This window comes from Perna viridis, chromosome 7, assembly GCF_037379345.1.
Source record: "Perna viridis isolate PV_CMFRI_1.1 ecotype Kerala chromosome 7, ASM3737934v1, whole genome shotgun sequence".
In the NCBI taxonomy this organism is placed as follows: domain Eukaryota; kingdom Metazoa; phylum Mollusca; class Bivalvia; order Mytilida; family Mytilidae; genus Perna; species Perna viridis.
In genome coordinates this window covers 32,308,209-32,330,131 of record NC_142451.1, presented here as the reverse complement: position 1 = coordinate 32,330,131, position 21,923 = coordinate 32,308,209, and the positions used below count along the sequence as shown (strand labels likewise).

General features: G+C 31.7%; 1 protein-coding gene across 3 annotated transcripts in view; it reads left to right on the top strand.

The window, feature by feature from the left end:
* Window positions 1-21,923, top strand: part of LOC148612341 (uncharacterized) — a 36,102-nt gene that overhangs the window by 4,098 nt on the left and 10,081 nt on the right. For all 3 annotated transcript variants that reach the window (XM_088593678.1, XM_088593677.1, XM_088593676.1), the window contains exons 2-16: window positions 3,952-4,024; window positions 8,115-8,393; window positions 8,931-9,137; window positions 9,933-10,026; window positions 10,522-10,649; window positions 11,265-11,420; window positions 12,359-12,388; window positions 12,694-12,858; window positions 13,637-14,119; window positions 16,019-16,204; window positions 17,240-17,407; window positions 18,025-18,056; window positions 20,147-20,210; window positions 20,783-20,956; window positions 21,363-21,392. In XM_088593678.1, the coding sequence (XP_088449804.1) occupies window positions 3,973-4,024; window positions 8,115-8,393; window positions 8,931-9,137; window positions 9,933-10,026; window positions 10,522-10,649; window positions 11,265-11,420; window positions 12,359-12,388; window positions 12,694-12,858; window positions 13,637-14,119; window positions 16,019-16,204; window positions 17,240-17,407; window positions 18,025-18,056; window positions 20,147-20,210; window positions 20,783-20,956; window positions 21,363-21,392 (2,248 nt within the window). In that variant the 5' untranslated portion in view covers window positions 3,952-3,972. The remainder of the gene's footprint in view (window positions 1-3,951; window positions 4,025-8,114; window positions 8,394-8,930; window positions 9,138-9,932; window positions 10,027-10,521; window positions 10,650-11,264; window positions 11,421-12,358; window positions 12,389-12,693; window positions 12,859-13,636; window positions 14,120-16,018; window positions 16,205-17,239; window positions 17,408-18,024; window positions 18,057-20,146; window positions 20,211-20,782; window positions 20,957-21,362; window positions 21,393-21,923) is intronic.

Here is a 21,923-nt window from a genome sequence, read left to right as displayed (position 1 = left end):
CTAGCTTCCTGTTTACTGTCACAAGAGCAAGCGCATTAAAAATCTAGATCAGCCTGTCTGATTAGTGCAAAGCAGGGTCTTTTTGATTGATCAAACACCCTTGTCTTGAAATACATGAAATTATCTGCCATAGGATGTTAAAACCTAATCAATCAATCAATCAATCTAGTTCACTATAGGACTATGTAACTAGTTAGTAGCTAATTAGTTGTAGGGCTGACAAACAGTAGCATAAAAGACAGTATTCTAAAACACTCAGGTTTTGGATTTAGTAGGTTTCCCTGTGTTTTAATAAGTGGCAGTAATGGAGGTGATTCGTGTATGTTAAAAAACTACCAATTTCACTTTTGTTACAAATTCAGAAACAGTTGCAGACTACGTAAACACTCTTAATTTGTTGTTTGGTTGTTGTACTTTCGAGATAAAAATCATATAGACTGTGTATGAAATTTCCTTTTTGCAAGAGTTATCATTCTTGATTTTGTTTGATTTGGGTAGATGAATGATTGGAGTTCTCAGAAATATCAAACTCGTACCGCTGTGATATCTATGGCAACACCGCCTGCACATAGTCCAGCGCCCTAGACAACTCGGCCAGCTAGGCAATATTAAAATATAGCTTTCGCTGGCCGGGTCATTCCTCCTCATAGGATTAATCTAGGGCTGTAACTTAGTACACGATGTATGGTAGTACGGGACAGTTCATCTAGGTGTTATTATGTAGGATAGAGGATCAAATTAATGATGCATGTCACAACAAATCAATATTATGCAATGTCTCAGAATGTGACAACTCTATTCGCTACACTGCTCCATCGGATCAAATTGATACAGGGAAGATATGTAAACATATAGAAAGGTCTGAAAAATTCCCAACAATGTTAGAACTGTCAAAGGAGTATGTTCAGAAAATATCAAAATCAGCCCCAAAAACTAAAGTATTTCAAATAAATTTGAAAATTGCATAATTTACTAGTTGAATATGTGACTTTCGTGAAAAAACAAAGTTTCATTGCTGTTAATGCATGTATTGCACTAAAATTTTTTAAGTAAATAACGCAAAATTTGAAAATCTAGCCGAATTGTATTAAAATAGCTTATTTCATGAGACATTTTTTTGTAGAAAATATAGAGCACATTTATCAAACTCCTTGATATTTCTACAAAAATAGCCTTCTGTACCATTACAACTCCTGACAAAAGATTTTGTTGTTCATAGCTTGCGCTTTCTATTTTTGGATTAAAAAACTACCCATAATCCTCACATTTTTGTGAAAATTCTTCAAAAACTGTATATATGTAGAATTTTGTGCCCTCCTTATGAAATAATTATCACGCAACAGCATGTATTTTCTGTATATTAGTATTCAAATAGTATTTTAGCTTTAAAATAGGCAAATAGTAAATTTCAAAAAGTAAGTTGAAACTTTGGCAAAATAATAGACCAGAAACTAGTGTTAGTGAATTTACCCCATTGCGATGCAAATTTTTGGTCATTCCCTCCACGGGACTCCAACTTGTACCGCTGTGTTATCTGAGACTTTGTATAATATTGATTTGTTGTGACATGTATCATTAATTTGATCCTCTATCATACATAATAACTCCTAGATGACCTGTCCCTTACTACCATTCATCATGTACTAAGTTACAGCCCTAGATTAAACCTACAAGGAGGAATGACCAGGCCAGCAAAAGCTATATTTTATATAACCTAGCTGCCCGAGTGGTCTAGGGCCCTGGAATTTGTGCCATAGATGTCACAGCGGTTCGAGTTTCACGGAGGAAACGACCAAAAATTTGCATCGCAAATTTGACAGTTCTAACATCGATGGGAATTTTTCAGATCTTTCGCTTTGCCTGAAAAGTAGAAATGATTGTACTGGACTGCACTAGATTACTGTTTTACCCTTGCATCAGATGTAAATATTTGTGTTTGCTGGCTATAGGCATTCACAAAATGACACTTTGATAAAATCTTTAACTTCATAAAACAATTGTAAGAAGTGAACTTCTGTTAGGCCAATTTATTTTACTGTGTAATTTATTATTTCATTATCAAAACAATACACACTGAAAGAGTTTAAGGTGAGTAGGTATAAGTTCTCTTTTCTTCAGCACCATTATCTTATTTAGCTCTCTGCAATAAAATGTAGAGTTATTGTTTTGACCATATGCCTGCCTTTTGATAGATGTATTATGGTATACTGCTGTCCCTCTATTACTCTGCAAGTTGTGCCATAGCACAATAACATTTTGTTTGAAGGATTTAACCACTTTGGTCTTCATGTAAGCTAACTGCCTTTCTTTTAAAGATTAAAATACATTTTAATTGATATAAAGGGACATTTAAAAGTGTCTGCTTTAGACAGGTTTTTAGTTTATTCAGTGTTTGGTTTAGACATGTTTCTGGAATATTCAGGATTTGGTTTGGACAGGTTTTAGTTTATTTGGTGATTGGTTTAGACAGGTTTCTGGTTTATTTGGGATTTGGTTTAGAGAAGTTTTCAGTTTATTCAGTATTTGGTTTAGACAGATTTCTGGTTTATTGGAATTTGGTTTAGACAGATTTTCAGATTATTCAGGATTCTGTTTAGACAGGTTTTCAGATTATTCAGGATTTGGTTTAGACAGATTTTCAGATTATTCAGGATTCTGTTTAGACAGGTTTTCAGTTTATATAGGATCTGGTTTAGTTAGGTGTTCAGTTTATTCAGGACTCAGTTGGACAGGTTTTCAGATTATTTAGGATTTGGTTAAGACAGGTTTTCAGTTTATTCAGGGTCTTGTTTAGACATGTTTTCCATTTTTTCAGTATTTGGTTCAGACAGGTTTTTGGTTTAGACAGTTTTCAGTTTATTCAGGTTTTGTTTAAACATGTTTTCAGTTTATTCAGGATTTGGTTTAGACAGGTTTTTGGTTAATTCTGTTTGGTTTAGACAGGTATTTAGTTTATTCAGAATTTGGTATAAACAGGATTTTGGTTAAATCTGTGTTTGGTTTAGACAGGTTTTCAGTTTATTCAGGATTTTGTTTAGACAGGTTTTTGGTTTATTCAGTGTTTGGTGTAGACAGGTTTTTGGTTTATTCAGGATTTGGTTTAGACAGGTTTTTGGTTTATTCAATGTTTGGTGTAGACTGGTAAAGGTATCAATATTAGATTCAATAAAAATTTATGAACTATATGGAGTACTTGGGTGTTTGATTAGATGAGATACATGTATCATCTAGAAGTTGCAGTTGTTAAGTATTAGTTTTCAAGTAGTTCAGAAGAGTTGGACTATTGTCCTTGAGGTTATATTGTATGGTTTGACAGATTCACCTACAGTTGCATGTTGAAAATTTTATAAATTGTGCTTGCTGAGTTAATCATAAAAATGATGAATATGAGGTGTATTTTGAAACATGTTTGATAATAGTTATGATACATGTATATCATTTGTTAAGGCAGGTCCTTTCTTCGAAGGTTTATGTCATTATCAAAAAGATATACAGTATCTCTGAAAAAAATTCAGTTTACAGGTATACCAAATCAAATAGGTGTCAGAGGTCCTCACTATTAAGTGTTTCTACATGCAAGACATCTTTTGTGTTTCAGCGACTACATTTTTTCATTGGTCTGATAGATACATTTTACATATATTTGCTTGGTGTAAGAAAATGCACATTGTCTAGTTCTGTCATCTTCATCATAGATTAAGATCACATCATCATTAAATTTTAATTGTGCTCAGATACAGCATAAAGTAAATTCTCAAACATATACATAGAACACTACATGATCCTGAAAACAGATATATAATTATCAGGAAAATATCTACCACAAATATTGTTAAAATTCAACATTCAACTTTTTGAACATTTTCTGGTATATCAGGTGATGTATGTAAGAAGATTTGCTTATTTGTTTAGTATTTTTATAGCCTTTATAGCCTTTCCCTTTGCTTTCAGACTGTATGAGAAATTGGAAGCATGAAGAATTTGGTTGTGAACTATCTACTCCTTGTCACTGCCATTTGCAGAGGTAAGGTACATGTGTTGTATGGGAAGAGTAATCAAGGGATCCAAAATTCGATGGAAAGTCAAAAGACTATTTTACAAAATAGATTAGACTGTTAAAATTAGACACACACAAAAAAAGAACAGAAAACAACCAAAACAACATGGTCCAGAGAAACAAGCATCCATAGAAATACCCAAGAATACACCAGAATACCCAAGAATACCAAAGAATGCCCAAGAATGCCAAAGAATACCAAAGAATACCCAAGAATACCAATGAATACCCAAGAATACCAAAGAATGCCAATGAATGCCCAAGAATACCAAAGAATGCCAAAGAATACCCAAGAATACCAAAGAATACCCCCAAAACATTATAGAATAATCATGATAATCAAAGAAAATATGTCTTTTCTATTGAGACGTGATTTCTTTTAATGGAAATTTTTAAAAAATGTATATTAAAACAGTATAACTGGTGAGTTCTGACAGACAGATTGTCAATACGACAGACCGTTTAAATGCATCAAGCAAGAATTTGCTTGACCGAACATTGTAAACTTGTTCATGAAATCAAAGAATGCAGCGCGTGGCTAGCGCTAATCTGCAAACATTTTCTTGAATACTTCGATTTATTGTTACATCACTGTGATTCAAGTCAACATACATCAAAGAAAACAAATCAATTATCGTACAAAATAAGCGTTGCGTAACTGGTCACATTGATAAATTCCAGGTGTTTGTCGGGGAAAAAAATTCAGAAAAAACTGAATAAAAACATTATCTTTCATCAAATAAAATATATTTCAATCAAATTGGAGGTTCAAAAGTATATTTTGAGGTATTCTTGGGTATTCTGGGGGTATTCTTGGGTATTCTGGGGGTATTCTGGGGTATTCTAGGGTATTCTTGGGTATTCTGGGGGTATTATGGAGTATTCTGGGATATTCTTGGGTATTCTAGGGTATTCTTGGGTATTCTGGGGGTATTCTGGGGTATTCTTGGGTATTCTGGGGGTATTCTGGGGTATTCTTGGGTATTCTTGGGTATTCTTGGGTATTCTGGGGGTATTATGGGGTATTCTGGGGTATTCTGGGATATTCTTGGGTATTCTGGGGGTATTCTGGGGTATTTCTATGGTCCGGAGAAACAAAATCAAATGAGCAACCTGGACTTCATTGAAACTAAGAGCTTACACAAAGTGCACCAGAGGAATAAGTGTCCTCTGCTTTTTTAGATAATACCAGTCAAGTTGCTCATAAGAATTTACAAGAAGTGTCTTGTAGACTAAGAAGGAAAGACTATTTTGTTTAATTTGTTAGGTTTGGTAAGATTTTCTTGAAAGTATTTATTGGTGTAAATAAGTATGTTGAATTTTAAAAAATGTAGTTTAAGGTGTTGCTACAGAAAGGAATACCTGAGTAATTATTTTTGTTAGGCCAAATAAAAAATGATGTGTGTTTCCTATTACTCTACTCACCTATTTTTTTCAGCTGAAAATAGTGTGCACGCACCCTAAATATTTTGGAGTAATTTTTCAGTGTTAAAGTCCGTAAATAAATAAAGAAAATGGACAAAATATCCATACCTACCTACCTTTTTTATCAAGGATGATATGGAAACATACTTTTATGCCTTAAATGTACAAATACCCGTCACATTAATAAGTTTTAGTATGCTGCACTTTGTTTCATTGATTAACCTCTCATCAGCAGAATTAGAACAGAATTCTAAATAAAAAAGTAAATTGAATAATTGAAATACTCAAACTAAAAATATTGATGTAGAAAGACATACCCAGCAAGGAGTTCTAACAAATGCAATACATGTAATGATCCCACCTCAGAGTCGTAGGTCTTTTGTACTTTGTAACACTGCAAATTTTGGTAAATAATCTATGTTTGACAGTATATGATAATCTTTATATAGATGTGTGATTAGAATCTGTTGTTTATCCAGAAACTATTATGTGTTTTTTTTTATTTATTTTGTCCATTTTGGTTGTAATTTTAATGCAGTTTTAAGTTCTTGCCTACTGAGAAAAAAAATCATACTAAAATTTTGAGAGTTTAAGTTAAAAGTTCTTGAGTTTAAAACCCAGGCACTCTTTTTATAACCCGCCACACAAAGTGGCAAGATCTTATTTGATACCCTCTAAAATGCATGTCCATCTGTCTGTCTGTCTATTTATGACAACAGTTTTCAGATGATTACTTGAAAATAAATCAGTGTATGTTTTTGAAACTTTGCACAGTTGTTTAGTACCGTAGCATAGAGGCTAGGTTTAATTTTCAAAAGCCAAATAGTAGATTTCAAGTTACCGTAAGCCATTTTGAACATTTGCCATCCCGTTTTTTCACCATTATGTGGCTTTTTTTTCCTCAGATGTTTACTTGAAAATAGATCAATGGATTTTTTTAAACTTTGCACAGTTTCCAAGTGTCTTAGCAAACAGGCTAAGTTCAATTTATAAAATCCAAGTTCTAGTTTTTGAGATACAGTAAGCCATTTTGAACATTTTGCCATCCCCCTTTCACCATTGCATGACTGGACATCACTTAATGTTCCATTTATGTCCTATCTTAGCTATAATAAAAACATCACCATATTTTCTATACCATATAAGTTACATGGATTAAATATAAATACATTTTACAGAGGACAATAATTTCATTTCAAATGATTTGAAAGGGAGATAAGCCATCACAATTATCCAGATGTAGAATTATAAAGATGACATGCTTGTTGTTTTATGATTAAATTTATCTCACTGAGATGTGATTGACATAACAAATTCATGGTGAAGTGTCATTAAAAAGAAATATCAATACAGCTATAAATGAAAATATTTTTACTTCATACAGGTTTAATGCTTGTAATAAAAACAGCTTAAGTCATAAAGAATGGAATCTGTTTGTCATATGGCATGCATCATTCTTGGCTTTAAAGTGTAAATTTTACATCTGGTTGGTGTAATAGAAAATTATTGAATTAATAAGTGTTTTGAATATAGAAATTCTTTGACAAAACCTATATTTTCTTGGTAGACATGGTATTTAACATGCTACATGAGATGCTTTATGTATGAGTTCTATGTTTTACTTGATTTGCATTTATTGAATATGTTCATAGGTGAAATTTAGGATGTTTTCAGCTATAAATGGTCTTATATGATTTTCAGTGGATTATCACACTTCTTGACAGATGTGAGAAAAATATTTCTCGTCTCTAAAGTTCTCAGACGCTGGTTTACCAAAATACAAAAAATAATTCTGTTATGTTACCATGTTACCATTGTACATGTAAAAAGTATCCTGGAACTGGGGGGGTGGAAAAATTTTGTTAATTATGTACAAAAATGAACAGAAGTTAGCATGAAACGGGCTCCCACTCATGTGTATAAATTGCTGGATCTAACTGTACATTCACATTAGAGATAGTGACTTGTCTAAATGACTATGAATTTCACATTTTACAGTGAAAACTGTCTTAACAGAATCCTTTTTAAACTTTAAAAAGTTTTTTGGTTCAGACAGATTCAAAATACATTTAAATTGGTATAAAGGAACTTTAAAAAATGTTTGTTTTAGACAGGTTTCTCAGTATATATATATATATATATGCACAGTATGTACGATATGTCAGTTTAAGTTTAGTGGGAGACCTTTAATGGAAACAGTGGGCTGACTGGGTTAGTACTTCACTGTTGTAGAACAGGAAACTGTTATGTTCAACTTGTATTGGTAAAACTTAATATAATGTCATGAGAACGTTACATTAACAAAAGAGTTACATTAGTGACATTTTAACAATGTCCGTCATTAAGCTTTTCATGACACAAAAAGTGAAAATTAAATAAAAAATACTATACTTTAAAGTACATTGCTGTCATGGAAAAGGAGACTGTTAGGTTCAACTTGTATTGGAAAAACTGAATACAATGTCATGAAAACTATACGTTATCAATAGAGTTAGGTTAGTGACGTTTTGACAATGTCCACGCTTGACCTTTTCATGACAGACCTCTTATATATTTGGTATCCCATTTTATCAAATTTCATGTTCCATTGGCATTTACATCTTACATTTTTGTTTAATTATATATTCTGTAGGGAGCATCGCATGTCAGAATCCAGAGAAAACTGCTGATGGCACTAAGGATAGACACTGTTTTTCTGATGAACAATGCAGTCTGGGATTCAGCTGTAACCAAGCATTGATGAAATGCTGTCAACCAGACACTGTAACAGTCAAATCTACCCAGCCAAATTTTTGTAAGGATGTAGAGAAAAATATTGATGGCAGTGATAAAACATGCAGTCAGGACAGCAAGGCATGTAGCAGTGGCTACAGATGTTTAAATGGAAAATGTTGTGGCAGTACTTCTACAAGTATGTAAAATATTGGTTCATCAGAAACTGCAGTTTGTTTTTTTTTTTCAATTCATTTCTTGCTTGTGAAAACAAATATAACAAACATTTAGAAATCTTAAAGTAAATGAGAAACCCAGATCCTGTTATTCTGTACTAAATTAACCAGTACAAGTAAATATAATATGTCATTGATCTGTGAAATAGTTGTTCGGGTAAGTTCATAGACTGTAAACTGTTGATTCTATATGACTTGTATCATACATCTTCAAGACTTCAATCTTATCAAAAAGAACCACTTATGAGTAAATATGATATTAGAAATATATGCTTTACTTTTTCTAAGCTGTAAAGTTGGGTAAAAACACAAAATAGAAAATAAACCGGTAACTATGCACCATATTGATGTACCTGGTAGTAACTAGATACAAATCGGTCTTTGGTTTTGAGTGTTTACAACTTTAGAAATTCCTTATTAAAAATAATGAAAACGAGACCAAATGATTTACCTGTATGAATACTTAAATGAATTTATCTTAGACTTAATGCTATTTTCAGATATACCTGTATCAAGTTTGCCGAAGAAGGAAAACATGGAAGTATCTGTAATTAATGCTGGATCTGAAAGTTGTCCTCTATTACAAGAAATGTCAGTGTCTGCCTGTTTTGGTGTTAATAACAAAATAAGGTGCAGTTCTCAGGATGATTGTCAAGGGGGACAACTATGTTGTGAAAGTACTTGTGGAAGAGTTTGTACAGAACCTGGTAAGAGGTTGAACATAAATTTACTTGTTGGTATAGCTACACTGTCAAGTCAAATATTTACTGCTTTAAAAGCAACTAAAGAAACTGCAGCTCCTTCAGTAAATACACCCTCCCTACAAACAATGCAAGAATAACTAAAACATGATTTTTATAATTATAAAAGCAACATTCATGACATAAAATTTATGATTTCCAGTAAACTAGTTATAAACTCAAATAAAAATACTTTGGCTTGGCATGGTGTAATATTTTAGAACTGGCCTATTAATTTTGTTTTTCAGTATGAGCATTTTGAATTTCATTATAATAAAAAGAAAAGAAAACATCTATAAAATAAGCCTATTCTATACAGAATGTTTAAGTAGCATTCCAGCTAAGAATCATGCAAAATGTGATCCATGGTTGGGAAGCCTGCATAACTTTATTTTTGATATTTTGTTTAAAATGTTATAGTAAACAAAAATTTACATGTGGCTTTTCATATAACCCTTGTTCCAGGGAGATAAAAAAATGTATAGAATGTACTGTAGAATTTAACATTAAAGGAGACAAGTCTGTAAATGACACTATAATACAATAGAGACTGTTTTTCAATGTGGATTATTTCCTAAGAGCAGACACATTGGAATGAACAATAATACATTTCATCATATAGATCCATAAAGTAACTTAACGACAAAAATAAAAATGTGTAATTTTATTGGGGTGTTTCACATATTACAGAAATTGCATGATACTTACAAAAACTACTACTTAAGAAGTGAAATTGAATGATCATTTTATTTATGTTATCAGTAAAAACACTGAAGAAATGCGAGCAGCAATTCAAGATGGCAGCCATTAAGCTTATGACTAAAGATGACATCTGTACTCCATTGTTTATTCCAAGGTATAAAAACATTGTAACCTTAAGAGAAAAAATATATGAACCAAAAATTGAAATTGCTTCAGAGTTTCCAGTGGTTTCGTTTTTTTTTTAAGGAAAATAGGAACAGTATTTCCTATTGTTGAGTTACAATTTAACAATTTTATGTTTGTACATTAAAAACTTTTAATACTCTCAGTTATGTTTATTACTGTAAGCATACTAATTTCTTCAGATTCTTTAAAATGAACTTAAATTTGTGGCTAAACAATTTTCAGGGTTTTAAAAAATAGCCATAACATTTCATAGTGTGAAGAAAATGAAATTTGCATGATACTATTTTTCAAACTTAATTGAAAAGCTTAGCCAACTTTATTAGCTCAAGCAGGAATTGTAGCACTATCATATATTCATTCCTTTACAATTCTTTGTACACTTTAGATTCAAATGTTTTAATAATTGGATTATTCTGTGGTTTCTATTGATACCCCTATCATCATCTATAACCATCGTTTTCAGATGTGACAATAATGGTAACTACCAAAGAAAGCAGTGTTTAGATTCTCATGGTATTTGCTGGTGTGTTTTCCCAAACGGTACTAAGATCGCAGACACAGAAATCAGAGGAAATCCAGATTGCTCAAAAGGTATATTACTTAAATTTACTGATGCTTATCATTTTCTTGAATTGCTTTAACTAATGCATGATTTGAATTTTATATAAACTGAATGTAAATATTTTGTAACAATTATTTTCTTAGGCTGTGTGACTCGGGTTTTTAATTAATCAAAGATAATTTTTATTTGTATATTTATTTATATTTGTATATATAAAGGCAAATCCTTCAACCTGTCAAAAGTAGTAAGTTTTTCCTCAGAAACATTTCACATTTATGTAATTGCTAATTGCTATTTTCCATTTAGTTAGCATGCCATTCTTAGTTTGATTTTGCCTACAGAAACTTATATTTCTCCTGTTCTAAAGTTCAAAGGGGTGTTTCTTCTACAAAATTCAGTACATCATTAATGTTGGTAAAATTCACAACTACACATCATGCCCTAAATTTTCATGAAATTTGGTGTAACAGTTTCCAAACTTTCACTTACGGCAGTGTGACAGACAGACAGACAGACAGCAGACGGACAAGCTATTGCTTATTGATTTTTTAAACATTCAATAAATTTACCATTAGTCAATTATTAAGGATTTAAGTTTTAAACATTTATGAATTGACTGTCTTACTATCATGTTTTATATTCAGCCAGTAAACCAGGTCGCTGCCCAGGTGCTAGTTTCTGGACTATGGATCTAGTCGATGATCATTGTATGTCTGATGATGATTGTCAAGGCCCTGATGATAAATGTTGTTACAATGGAATGGCATACCAGTGTGTTCCACCAGATGGCATGCTAACAAGTATGTGCTTTATACATAGCTTTGTAAATTTTTATTAGATTTTTATATACATAAAACATATGAATTGATTCTTCTTCAGGCATGGGTTTCATAGAAATAAATCTCAAGCTGAGAATTTCCTCAAATCCAAAGTTTATCATCAAATATTCAACTTGAAGTGATCTAATTGGTTGATATTTGAGTCGAGGAATGGTTTAAGGAAAATATTTATTTTATGAATTGGGCTCTAAGGTATGAAAATTAAAATTTGATAAAATTTGAATACTAAATCACTTCACCACAAAATGTCATCCCTTCACTACAGGTAATAACATCCCTTCTGCATCTGTGTATGTAGTTTTTATATCACAACTCGTAAGTTATGCCAGAGCTTGCCATAACTATGCAGACTTTTTGCATCATGCTAGACTTCTTACAATTAGGCCTCTGGAACAGGGTTATGTTGCTGCAAGATTGAATTCATTACTACAGAAACTACAGAAGTTTTATGGTCGGCATCATGAACTCCTGAATTGTTATGGTGTATCCATCTGCACCATGAAAACTGATTTGTTAAAGTGTCTTACTTTTTCTTTCCTCTTTCATCAACATGGAATTGACTTTTTCTGAGCAACTACGCAGGTGTTTCTAGAAAAGCAGAGGGCGCTAACCCTAACGTTGCACCTGGTCCATGCTCCCAGTTTTTTTATTGGAGTCCAAGTTGCCCATTTACTTTTGTTACTTTGTATGTATTTTTTTGTGTGTCTAAGTAAACAATGCTTTTTTTCTGATTTATTGCTTCTGAGTAATTTAACACCAAAAAGTGGACATTTATAGCATGTGCCTTAGTCCTTCTGTTCATTTGCAATGAGGATAACTGTTGTATTGTGTGCACAACTTAAGAAATAGAATTTCCATATATATTACAGTATATTTTGATATTTTTTTTGTTCTTTCAGCCATAAGAGACAGGCGAAGTCCCCAAACAGGTATTTATATTATTCCTTCAGTTAATAATTAACAAATGATTTGTATGTTCAAATAGAAAACTACAGATCAATGTCTAAAGTAAACTTGGAAATTTTCAATTTATTACTGATATTGCTATTCTATCCACATTGGTGTTGTTTCGAATTTATATTTTTTTCAAAAATCTTCTATGAAGAAATTATTTTTGACATCTTTATTACAAAACTAATCTGACCTCAAAAATTGCCAAAATAAAATTGCCATGAAAACTTCATTAATTGAATGTCTAGTAATTACTAAACATTTATGCATTTTAATTTTACAGGTTGTGGAACTTCTGGAAAGGCAATGAAATGTTGTGATGCTCGACTCTGTTTACATGCCATTTGCCCAAGTAATGCTAATGCAGTTTGTCGTATTGACCCATGCAATGATTGTGCAGTAGAATTTTATGATTATATGAATCGTAAGGTGGATGATTGCTATGCAGGTATGCATATTGTGAAGAAGCTTTATTCATCCTCTGAAAAAAAATTTACTGCTGTTTGGTCTGGATCATTTAATAAATATAGATCCTCCTTCAGGTAGAAGATGTTGAAAATATTTTTCCAATTTAGACAAATAAAATCATGACTTTTGATATGCCAGTGTTAAAAAGAGCATGTTGAAATTTAACTTTTGCTATCAAGATAAACAGAAATATTCAAAATCAAGATGAGACAATTTCTAAATCATACAAGTTGTAGAAATGATGAAATTCATGAAAAAGTTCTAAACCACTCACAGAAATTTGATTATTACACAATGATAAAGAAGTGCACATTCAGTTACTCCCTAAGGATGATAGATGTTTGATCACACCCTGAATAAGTTTTATTTTTAATATCATGCAGCTTTTGAATTAGTGCATATCATTTTGACAAAAGTGTCAGTTTAAACTATTGGAATATTTTTCTTTTTTTTCATCAGCCTTTTTTTTCATTATTGTATTTTAATATATGGAGTGCATAGATTGGTTTATTATCATACAAAAGTAATTTAAATGGAAATGAGTAGAAGAAGCAGGCTTAGACTAGTCCTATTATTTGACCTTTTTCTAAAATATTTTTAAGAGAAAGGAGTGGGAATTGCTCCAGGTGGTATGGCATTATAAGTGAGTAAACAGCTAGCCAAACATTGTGACCTCTAGCATTGCATTTTCTTTGTATGACTAAACCAATATCTTTAAGTAAGAAACTAAAATTTTACTTTTCTTTTTTTTTTGTCAGGAATGACACATTGTGATAAACTAAGAGTTGACCTTATGAATGCCAGACCTTCTTTAACATGGATGGATACCACCAACCCACCATGGTTAGATTATGAATTGTCACACAATGGTCCAATGGGAGCCATTATGCCGATGTGGATGGATACAACCAACCCACCAATTCTAGAAGCGAACTCATTCTCATTGGGTGCACCTCCACCTGGTGGTTCAAAGGGAGATAACTCACAGAGAATCTCAACTCTTGCTCTTGATGATGTTTTATTGCTACAAAAAATCACAGAGGATGGTGGGGAGAAAAAATTCTTACAACAGAGTGTGCCAACATTAGGTACCCTTGGACAGTTTGTTTGTCCTGCCATTTTTCAGTTGAATAATTCCGGGAATTGTCTTCAGAACTGTAACAGAGATGGGGATTGTTCACCGGGAAAGAAATGTTGTTTTGGTGTAGAAGGTTGTACAACTTGTCATGATCCTGTTGAAGGTATTAGTAATATTGTTATGCCTCATATTTAACAGTTCAAGGCTGTTTCTTATACTGTAAACATATTTTCGGTACTATACTAACTTTTGCTATTTTTGCAGGGAACAGTGACACAGGAAAAAATAGTACAAGTGAAACTGATTTTTAACATTGTAACTCTAATCGTATTTGAAAATGCAAAAATTGGTACCATTGAACATAATATTCATTTGACAGATTTAATCTACAAAAATTAGCAACGCTTGAAAATTTTAGAGTACTCAAATGGGTTAATGTTCAATAGTTTTGATAGCTTTTTAATGACTGGAAAACATTTCATTGGAATGATTAGAATATTTGTTTTGAACTTTAACCTGATGGGTTAATCATCCACTTCATATTTTTCTATGGATAAGTTTAGATTTTTGGTGTGGAGTTCTTACCATTTATCGCTTGTTAAGGGAAGTGACAGCTGAACTTATTGATAGGGCATTTCTTGTTCTACTGACACATTGGTTTTTTTTTTTTTTTTTTTTTTTTTTGCTTTTCATTTTTATCATTTTATTTATAATTATGGCCTTGCCACAGATAGTGACCTATAGTGATCACTCTGTATGTTCATCCATCCATTACACTTGTGTCCGAGCTGTAACTTTTTTGTCTTTTGATCTGGGCTTTAAATATTTGGTGTGTGGGTAGATCACCTAAAGACAATATGTACCATGGATTATGGTCTATGACCTTGAACTTTGACCTCAAGGACTCAAGGTATATATGGCTTACTTGCCACGGCAGAGCCCACAGAGATGGATTCCATCTCAATAATTTCTAGTTACAGGTATATAAGTGAAGTGTTGTGTGAATTTGTAATTAAAATGAAACCTGTTGAAATGAACTCCTTTTGGACTTTAAAATTCATTCAGTTTAGACAGATATTTGGTATACCAACATTTAAAATACATTTAAATTAATAAAAAGGGATATTTTAATGGTGTCTGGTTTAGACAGGTTTTCAGATTATTCATGGTTCAGTTCAGATAGTATTCACTGTGTTTTATGTTTTGACAATTTACAGCCTTTTGTAGAATCAGAATAAGAATAATACAGATTTCTGTAATTAGTTTCCTGCTTCCTGGATGTTAACCTAATCCAGTTTGACAAAACAAAAACATGCTATGAGGGTAATTTGAGAAAAAAATTAAGTGTCTGGTTGATTTCAAATCCATGAGGCATGTTGATCATAAACAGGTCAGATGTGTGAATTATATAATCAGTAGTTTAAATAACATAGTCATTTTCATCACAAAATCTTTGTAACCTACATTTCATCAAAGGGAACTAACTTTAAGAAGAAGTCAAATTTTAAACTCCATGGCAGGCACCCGGAAAACTGTTTCTAAAAAGTACTTTTTTAGTATAATGTGTAGCCAATATTTGGTCTTCTTTGTATGGTTTTGGATATATGAAGAGATTCAAAAATTTTCCAATTTTATTTACTGTTAGAACAATTTCATACACATCAAAAGGTGTCGGGTATAAGTGTTACCCCTCCTGTGGTTGCATGAAGTTCATTTTCAGGCATTTTATTCATTAGACTATATGAGTGTTTGTACATTGAAACCTATCCTAATCAAACCCTGCATTAACTGGAGACACTACCATTCTTCTGAAGACCATTCATATCAATTTCAAAGCATTTTTACCCTACTGTTATCCAAACACTTGCTTTGATAAACTGTGCAATTTCTTCGGTCCTGTAGAATTAGGTTATGTATTACTGTACATCATCATAAAATAAATTAGAAATGATCATGATCGAGTTGAAGACATTTTCTAGATAGTGGTGTATACCTTTTTCAATTTTTTCCTTATCTTGATTTTAGAGTTCCAGAATTTTATATTGATTGTTCTATTTTGTAGTTAAATCTCAAGAGTTATGTAAACTTCCCCCAGTATCTGGTGAGTGCATCAGTAAGCCATTCGTCAATAGGTTTTATTTCAACCAAGTGACTGGAAAATGTGAACCGTTTTTGTTCCGAGATGGTTGCCATGGTAATGCTAACAACTTTCTGACTATTGAGGCCTGTGAAAGGGGATGTATACAAGGTATATATACAAGATGTGGTTGGTTGAGAAGAAATTTCAGTTTAAAATATTTTTTAATGGTCAAGGTGAATCATATTTCTAATTACTGATTAATTTATACCCAAAGTTATGATAGATAAAAATGCAGTGATGTTAATAATTATTTGAATATTAAAAAAATAGTATAATTATATTGCTAGGTCAAAAACCAGAATAGAATAGAATTTAATTATGTCGGAGATGACTTATCTATGAAGAGTTGATTGAAGTGTTACTATTGAAATGATATTATAGCAAATAACATAGTTAACTTCAGGTATCATTGATTATCTGATTAACTTCCTTAGGTGGTTTACTGTACACTTGATAAGAAGATTTCAACTTACTGTTAGTCATATACAGATATTTAAGTACCATTCCATATAAAATTCAGGATAGGAATGATAGGAATTTATTCCCTATTATTGTGTATTTTTAAAATTATTTTCAACATTTCTTCTCAGAAATTTGAAGTTTTTTTATTTTGGCACTTTTCTTCTGAGATATTGTTTACTAGGAATGCACTAACACTATGAGAAGGGAAGATATTAGCACATGTCAGATCAATAATTTGCACATATTCTTTGCAAGAAGTTTTCCTTGTAGAGAGGAAGCCTTTGAAAAACACACATTAATTAATGTGGATTTTTTCTTGAGTTTGATACTAGATGTCATCCTCTTCTCTTTGCTCTATTGAGGAAGATATGTTCAACAAAGAAGGCACTCGGGCACAATGCTTCAAAGGGAGATAACTCCTAGACATTTTGAATGGTCATTTTATCAAGGGAAAGCCAACTCTATTTCCTTAAGTTTAGTATGTTACTTACGGTAAATTTTCTATGATATACCTGATAACTACTTAAATTGTCCTAATGTAAGCTGTGAATAAACATTGCAAATTGATTATTTTTTCTAAATTTCAAACTGAAGGTATTATATCATAAAAGACACAGAATTGTTAAATGCAAGTTGAAATAGAGGTCGCATGATAATATGATACTATTATTTTTTTATCAGGTGTACCTGACCAGTGTATTTCCTTCCCTGATCCTGGACTGTGTTATGGCTACTTCCCAATGTGGTTCTATAATATATCATCAGGACAGTGTGAACAGTTTGTTTATGGTGGTTGTCAGGGGAACAGTAATAGATTTTTAACAGAAAACCAGTGTTATTTGTCATGCGGTAAGGATGTCCATCGACATGTAGGATTTTTTAAAGAGCAAATGATTATTGAAAATTGACAATTCATATGAAAATGAGTAACAGCTTCCAAAACTACACCAAGTTTAAAAAATATTATATGTTTTATGGCTCAAATATGTGTTAGACAAGACAGATTCTTAATTAAAATGTTCAACTGATTAATTTATATTCATTACTTAATTTGCCTTAGGTTAAACAGCCTCAGTTGTCTTAAAGTAGTATGTTTGCCTGGAGTTTGGAAGGTCCAAGGTTCAGTCACTGGCTGCATGCGTCATACCAAAGACTTTAAAAATTGGTAGTCACTGCGGCTCCACCAAGTACACCCCAAATCAGCCACATATTAAAGATAGAGTGATGATTGGATGGCTATGGATCAGAATTATGAAGCTGCAGAGTGGAATGATAGCTAACCTTTGGGCTGTTACTTCTATGAGCTAACATAATAAAAAAAAAATCTAACACAAAATTTAGGAATAGTATAAAAAGAGTTCAGTTGATCAAAAGTTCTTGTCCTAAAATGATTGAAATATGTGTTTCAATAGTATGTAATTTATCAGAATTAATTGATCAATCAGTTCACTTTTTTTTTATTTTAGGTAATAGGACAAATATACCATCTGCCTGTCAGGTAAGTAGGTTATAAAGGAAGTTTTTTTTTTTACCAACTTTTAGATAAGATCTCTTCATAGGAATTTCGGAGCTGTTATATATGTGCCATATTTTGGTGTGTATTATGCGCACATTTTTACATAGAAATTATTTCCAGAATATGGGGGCATATTATACATCAATACATAAGAAATGGCCAAATAATAAAAGATTTAGTACTTGAAAAGACATTGCGTAATGTAAACAAACAAACTGGAAGTGAAATGTTACATACTGAAAGAAATGTGATCTAATCATCAAATGCATCTTTAAGTATTAAATTTTTAGTGATATTTTCTTCAAATCATGTTTAAATGACATAATAACATGTTTCAAACAAAGGTTGTACATTATTTCCGCCTTATAAAGCATGGTTAGAAATTGATATGTAACAACTAAAAACCAAAAACTAACCAATCCCCTTTTTGGTCAAACCCTCCTTATCAAATGTTTTACAGCTGAAAATGATTATTCTGATACTTATTTTGATTGTTTCTTACAATTTTCTTTCTTAAAAGTATGTTTTTAAATGCAAAATTGTGAAATTTGAGTTACAAGCAAAACCGAAAATTTCCAATTTTTCCTACTTTTGATTTTGTTTTAGAAGCCATTTCATACATTCTGTGTCAATTTTATCATGTTTCAAAATTAAAATTATCCAATATATGTAGCTACTGATTTTACATGATGTTTTAGTCTGCATAGAAATTTCTTTCTTTCACATTTTCATAGGAAATACCGCATCAAGGTAAATAAATTGGCCGATCAAGTGCAAAATATCGATTTTTTTTGTCTTTTTACTGCAACCTAAGTCTAAAAACTTTTTTCACATGTTTAGACCTTCAAAATTGCACTGCGCACTATACACACCAAAATATGGTATTTTGTTTGAATGTTTAAGGAGGTAGACCTAGGCTAAGGGGCATAACTCGTACAAATCATCTTTACAGTTGTCTTAATAATTTTACGTCGGTCTCATTTAAGCATCAAAGTAACTTGGGTTGATTTCATTCAGTTTCAATTTAATGCTTGATAGGCTTTGGTGAAATTGAATATGATACAAACAAATCATTGATCTCAAGAGTTGTTTCCCTTACCCTAGGTTTACCTACTAAACACATGTCATTTCAGTAAAGTTATGATAATTTAAAGTTTAAATAAGGTTGGCATTGAGCAAATAATTGCTCTAAAATGTTATAACAGAACAAGAGATGGTTTAAAAAAATGTATGTACATGTACTGGATTTCATTTGCTTAAAGCTGCATTAGCTGTCATTTTCATAAATTTTTGTTTCTGTTGAAATATGCCCTAACCTTGAATTATTTCTACTAAATTGTACTTTTCCTGTATAATTTCATTTGATATCGACAAATAAAATGCATTAAGTACATGAAATAGGTGCCTGTATATTTATTGTCTTGCAAGACAAAAAATCAACCTACCGGTAGTTGAATTCGTATGCATGTGACTTCTGGTGACCTTAATTTGGGCATGTGCTATAAGGGTCACGTCTTTAATAACAATAACCTGATTGAAAAGGGAAAGTGGTTATTCAACGGCAAAGGAGACCAATGGACTCAAGTCATAAAAGAAAAAAGTTTGTATATAATGCAACGATCTTTTTGAAATTTACATATTGTGATATAATGTGGCACAAATATTGGCATTATTTATTTGATCAAGAAATAGATGAAATGATATGTCTACTACCATGTTACAGCTTATACAATAATGCTGTTCAGGGAATATAGTTGGTTCTTTGAGTATATAACTATTATAATAACATTAAAGGACACTAAACTTTCTATCATTCCATAGGTATTTCAGTCTATGTCTGTTAGAAAGTTTCAGTTCCATGGTTCAATTAAATACAAGAGGAAGTTCATCAGATAATTGGGTTTTTTGTCAAAAAAATGACCAACTGTATCCTGTGAATATCATAATTGCATTCGCTATATAAACAAATGGTTGAGTTATCAAAGTATCAGAATATAACTGCATTTTTTATTGATATAAAAAGCAGTACCAAATAGCTACAAATTTTAATCCTTGGTCCTTTTTTTTTTCAGAAATTGTCCTGCCAAGATAATTCTATATGTCTAGCTTACAACGATACTTTTGCTGAATGCTACTGTAAGTTTAAATTGTCATGCACTGTTAATGTAAATTACGTGCTGGACTTCGGCAGTGAGGCAGATCATGCTGTAAGGGAATAAGTTTGTATCTTATAAATGTTGTATGGGGTGATATATTTACTTTCTGTTTTACATTTTTATTTATAATTTGACCACGTTGGAAGCAGGGGATATCGTTTGGTGAGTCTTAATTACTCACAGTTTATCTAGTTGGTTTTGTTTTTGTTTTTTTTTTTAAATTCCATCATCAAATGAAAAAAAAAAACACCTGGTTATTTTTTGAAATTTTATGACATAATGTGAAATTGGCCAAAGTAACTCCACACTGTAGAATCAAACATAAAGGGTTTGATATTTGTATGCTAATGCAAGTTACCAACTCAGAATCCAGTACATTGTAGTAAAAATTTCCAAAGTATACACATACTTAATATGACAGGCTGAAAAGGAAAACATTCAAGCATCATTGGTAAAAATGTTGCTTGTTCAATTAAAACACCAAAATTACCATATCAATTTTACTCATAATTGTCTGAAATGACAAATTCAACTTGTTTTATGTCATTTCAGTGAAAACCCAATTAATAACTGATATGAAGTACTACCAGCCAATATGTGATATGAAAGGAACTTTCTATGAAGAGCAGTGTGCTGGTCATGTTTGTTGGTGTGTAGATGTCAACAGTGGAGCATATGTTAAAGATTCAATTAGAATCGGATCAGGAAATTGCAGTTCTTTTGACAGTATGTAATTCTAGTGTAGTATTTTTTTTCTCAATCCCTTCTTTGTCTCTTTTGGGTACCTTATTACCAAAAAACAAAAGTTTACTCAGCCATCCATGGGCCCTTAAGGGGCATCAATTAACATTACAAACATAAATAATTGGAGCTCAGTAAAGTATTAAAGGATTTATGCAAAACTTCTGGCATAAGATATCTGCCTGATTTTTACATGGACAGGCTCTTTACTATTTATGACATTTCAACTGGTAAATGTCTTTTAATCAAGGAAAATCCAACTCTATCCCCTGAAGTGAAGTGTTTTACTCGCTATAACTCATCAGTGTTTAGCAAAAGTATTCACGTAAGAAGATGCTTTGTTAAATTTACATATATCTCTGATTATGCTGAACTTGAATTGATATTTCAGGTAATAGCATTGGAGACTTACAGAAGGCAGGTATGTGCCATACTGATAGTGTTTCTACGAAAAATCTAAAAGTTATTCCACCAAGTTAGCAACAGATTATTGACAAATGATATTCATTGTTATAAAACATCTGGTAACAAAATTTACCAGCTACAGTTTCTTTGTGTATGTACAAAGGATCAGTAGGAAAGGTTTTAGTTAATCCATTATAACTTATGACACCCTAGCTGGTAAATGTGTGATTCTAGATTATGAAGTCATTATATTGAAAAATTGAAAGAACAGAAGACATCTTTTTGTGAATATGATTCTGTGACTTATGATATATGATTTAAATAATACCTGCATCATTTTTAAGCTATAAAAAGCTTACTATTTTTTGAAACTGTGAAAATTAATATATTGTACCCATGTAGATATATATGTTCACTTGACAGAATCCACAAAAATTAGCAACCATGAAAGTTAATACATGTACAATATTGTTTTCAGATGTTTGTAACAACAAGAAAAAAATGTTTAGGACTTAAAATTTTTCCTGAAAAACATGTATAAAAATCA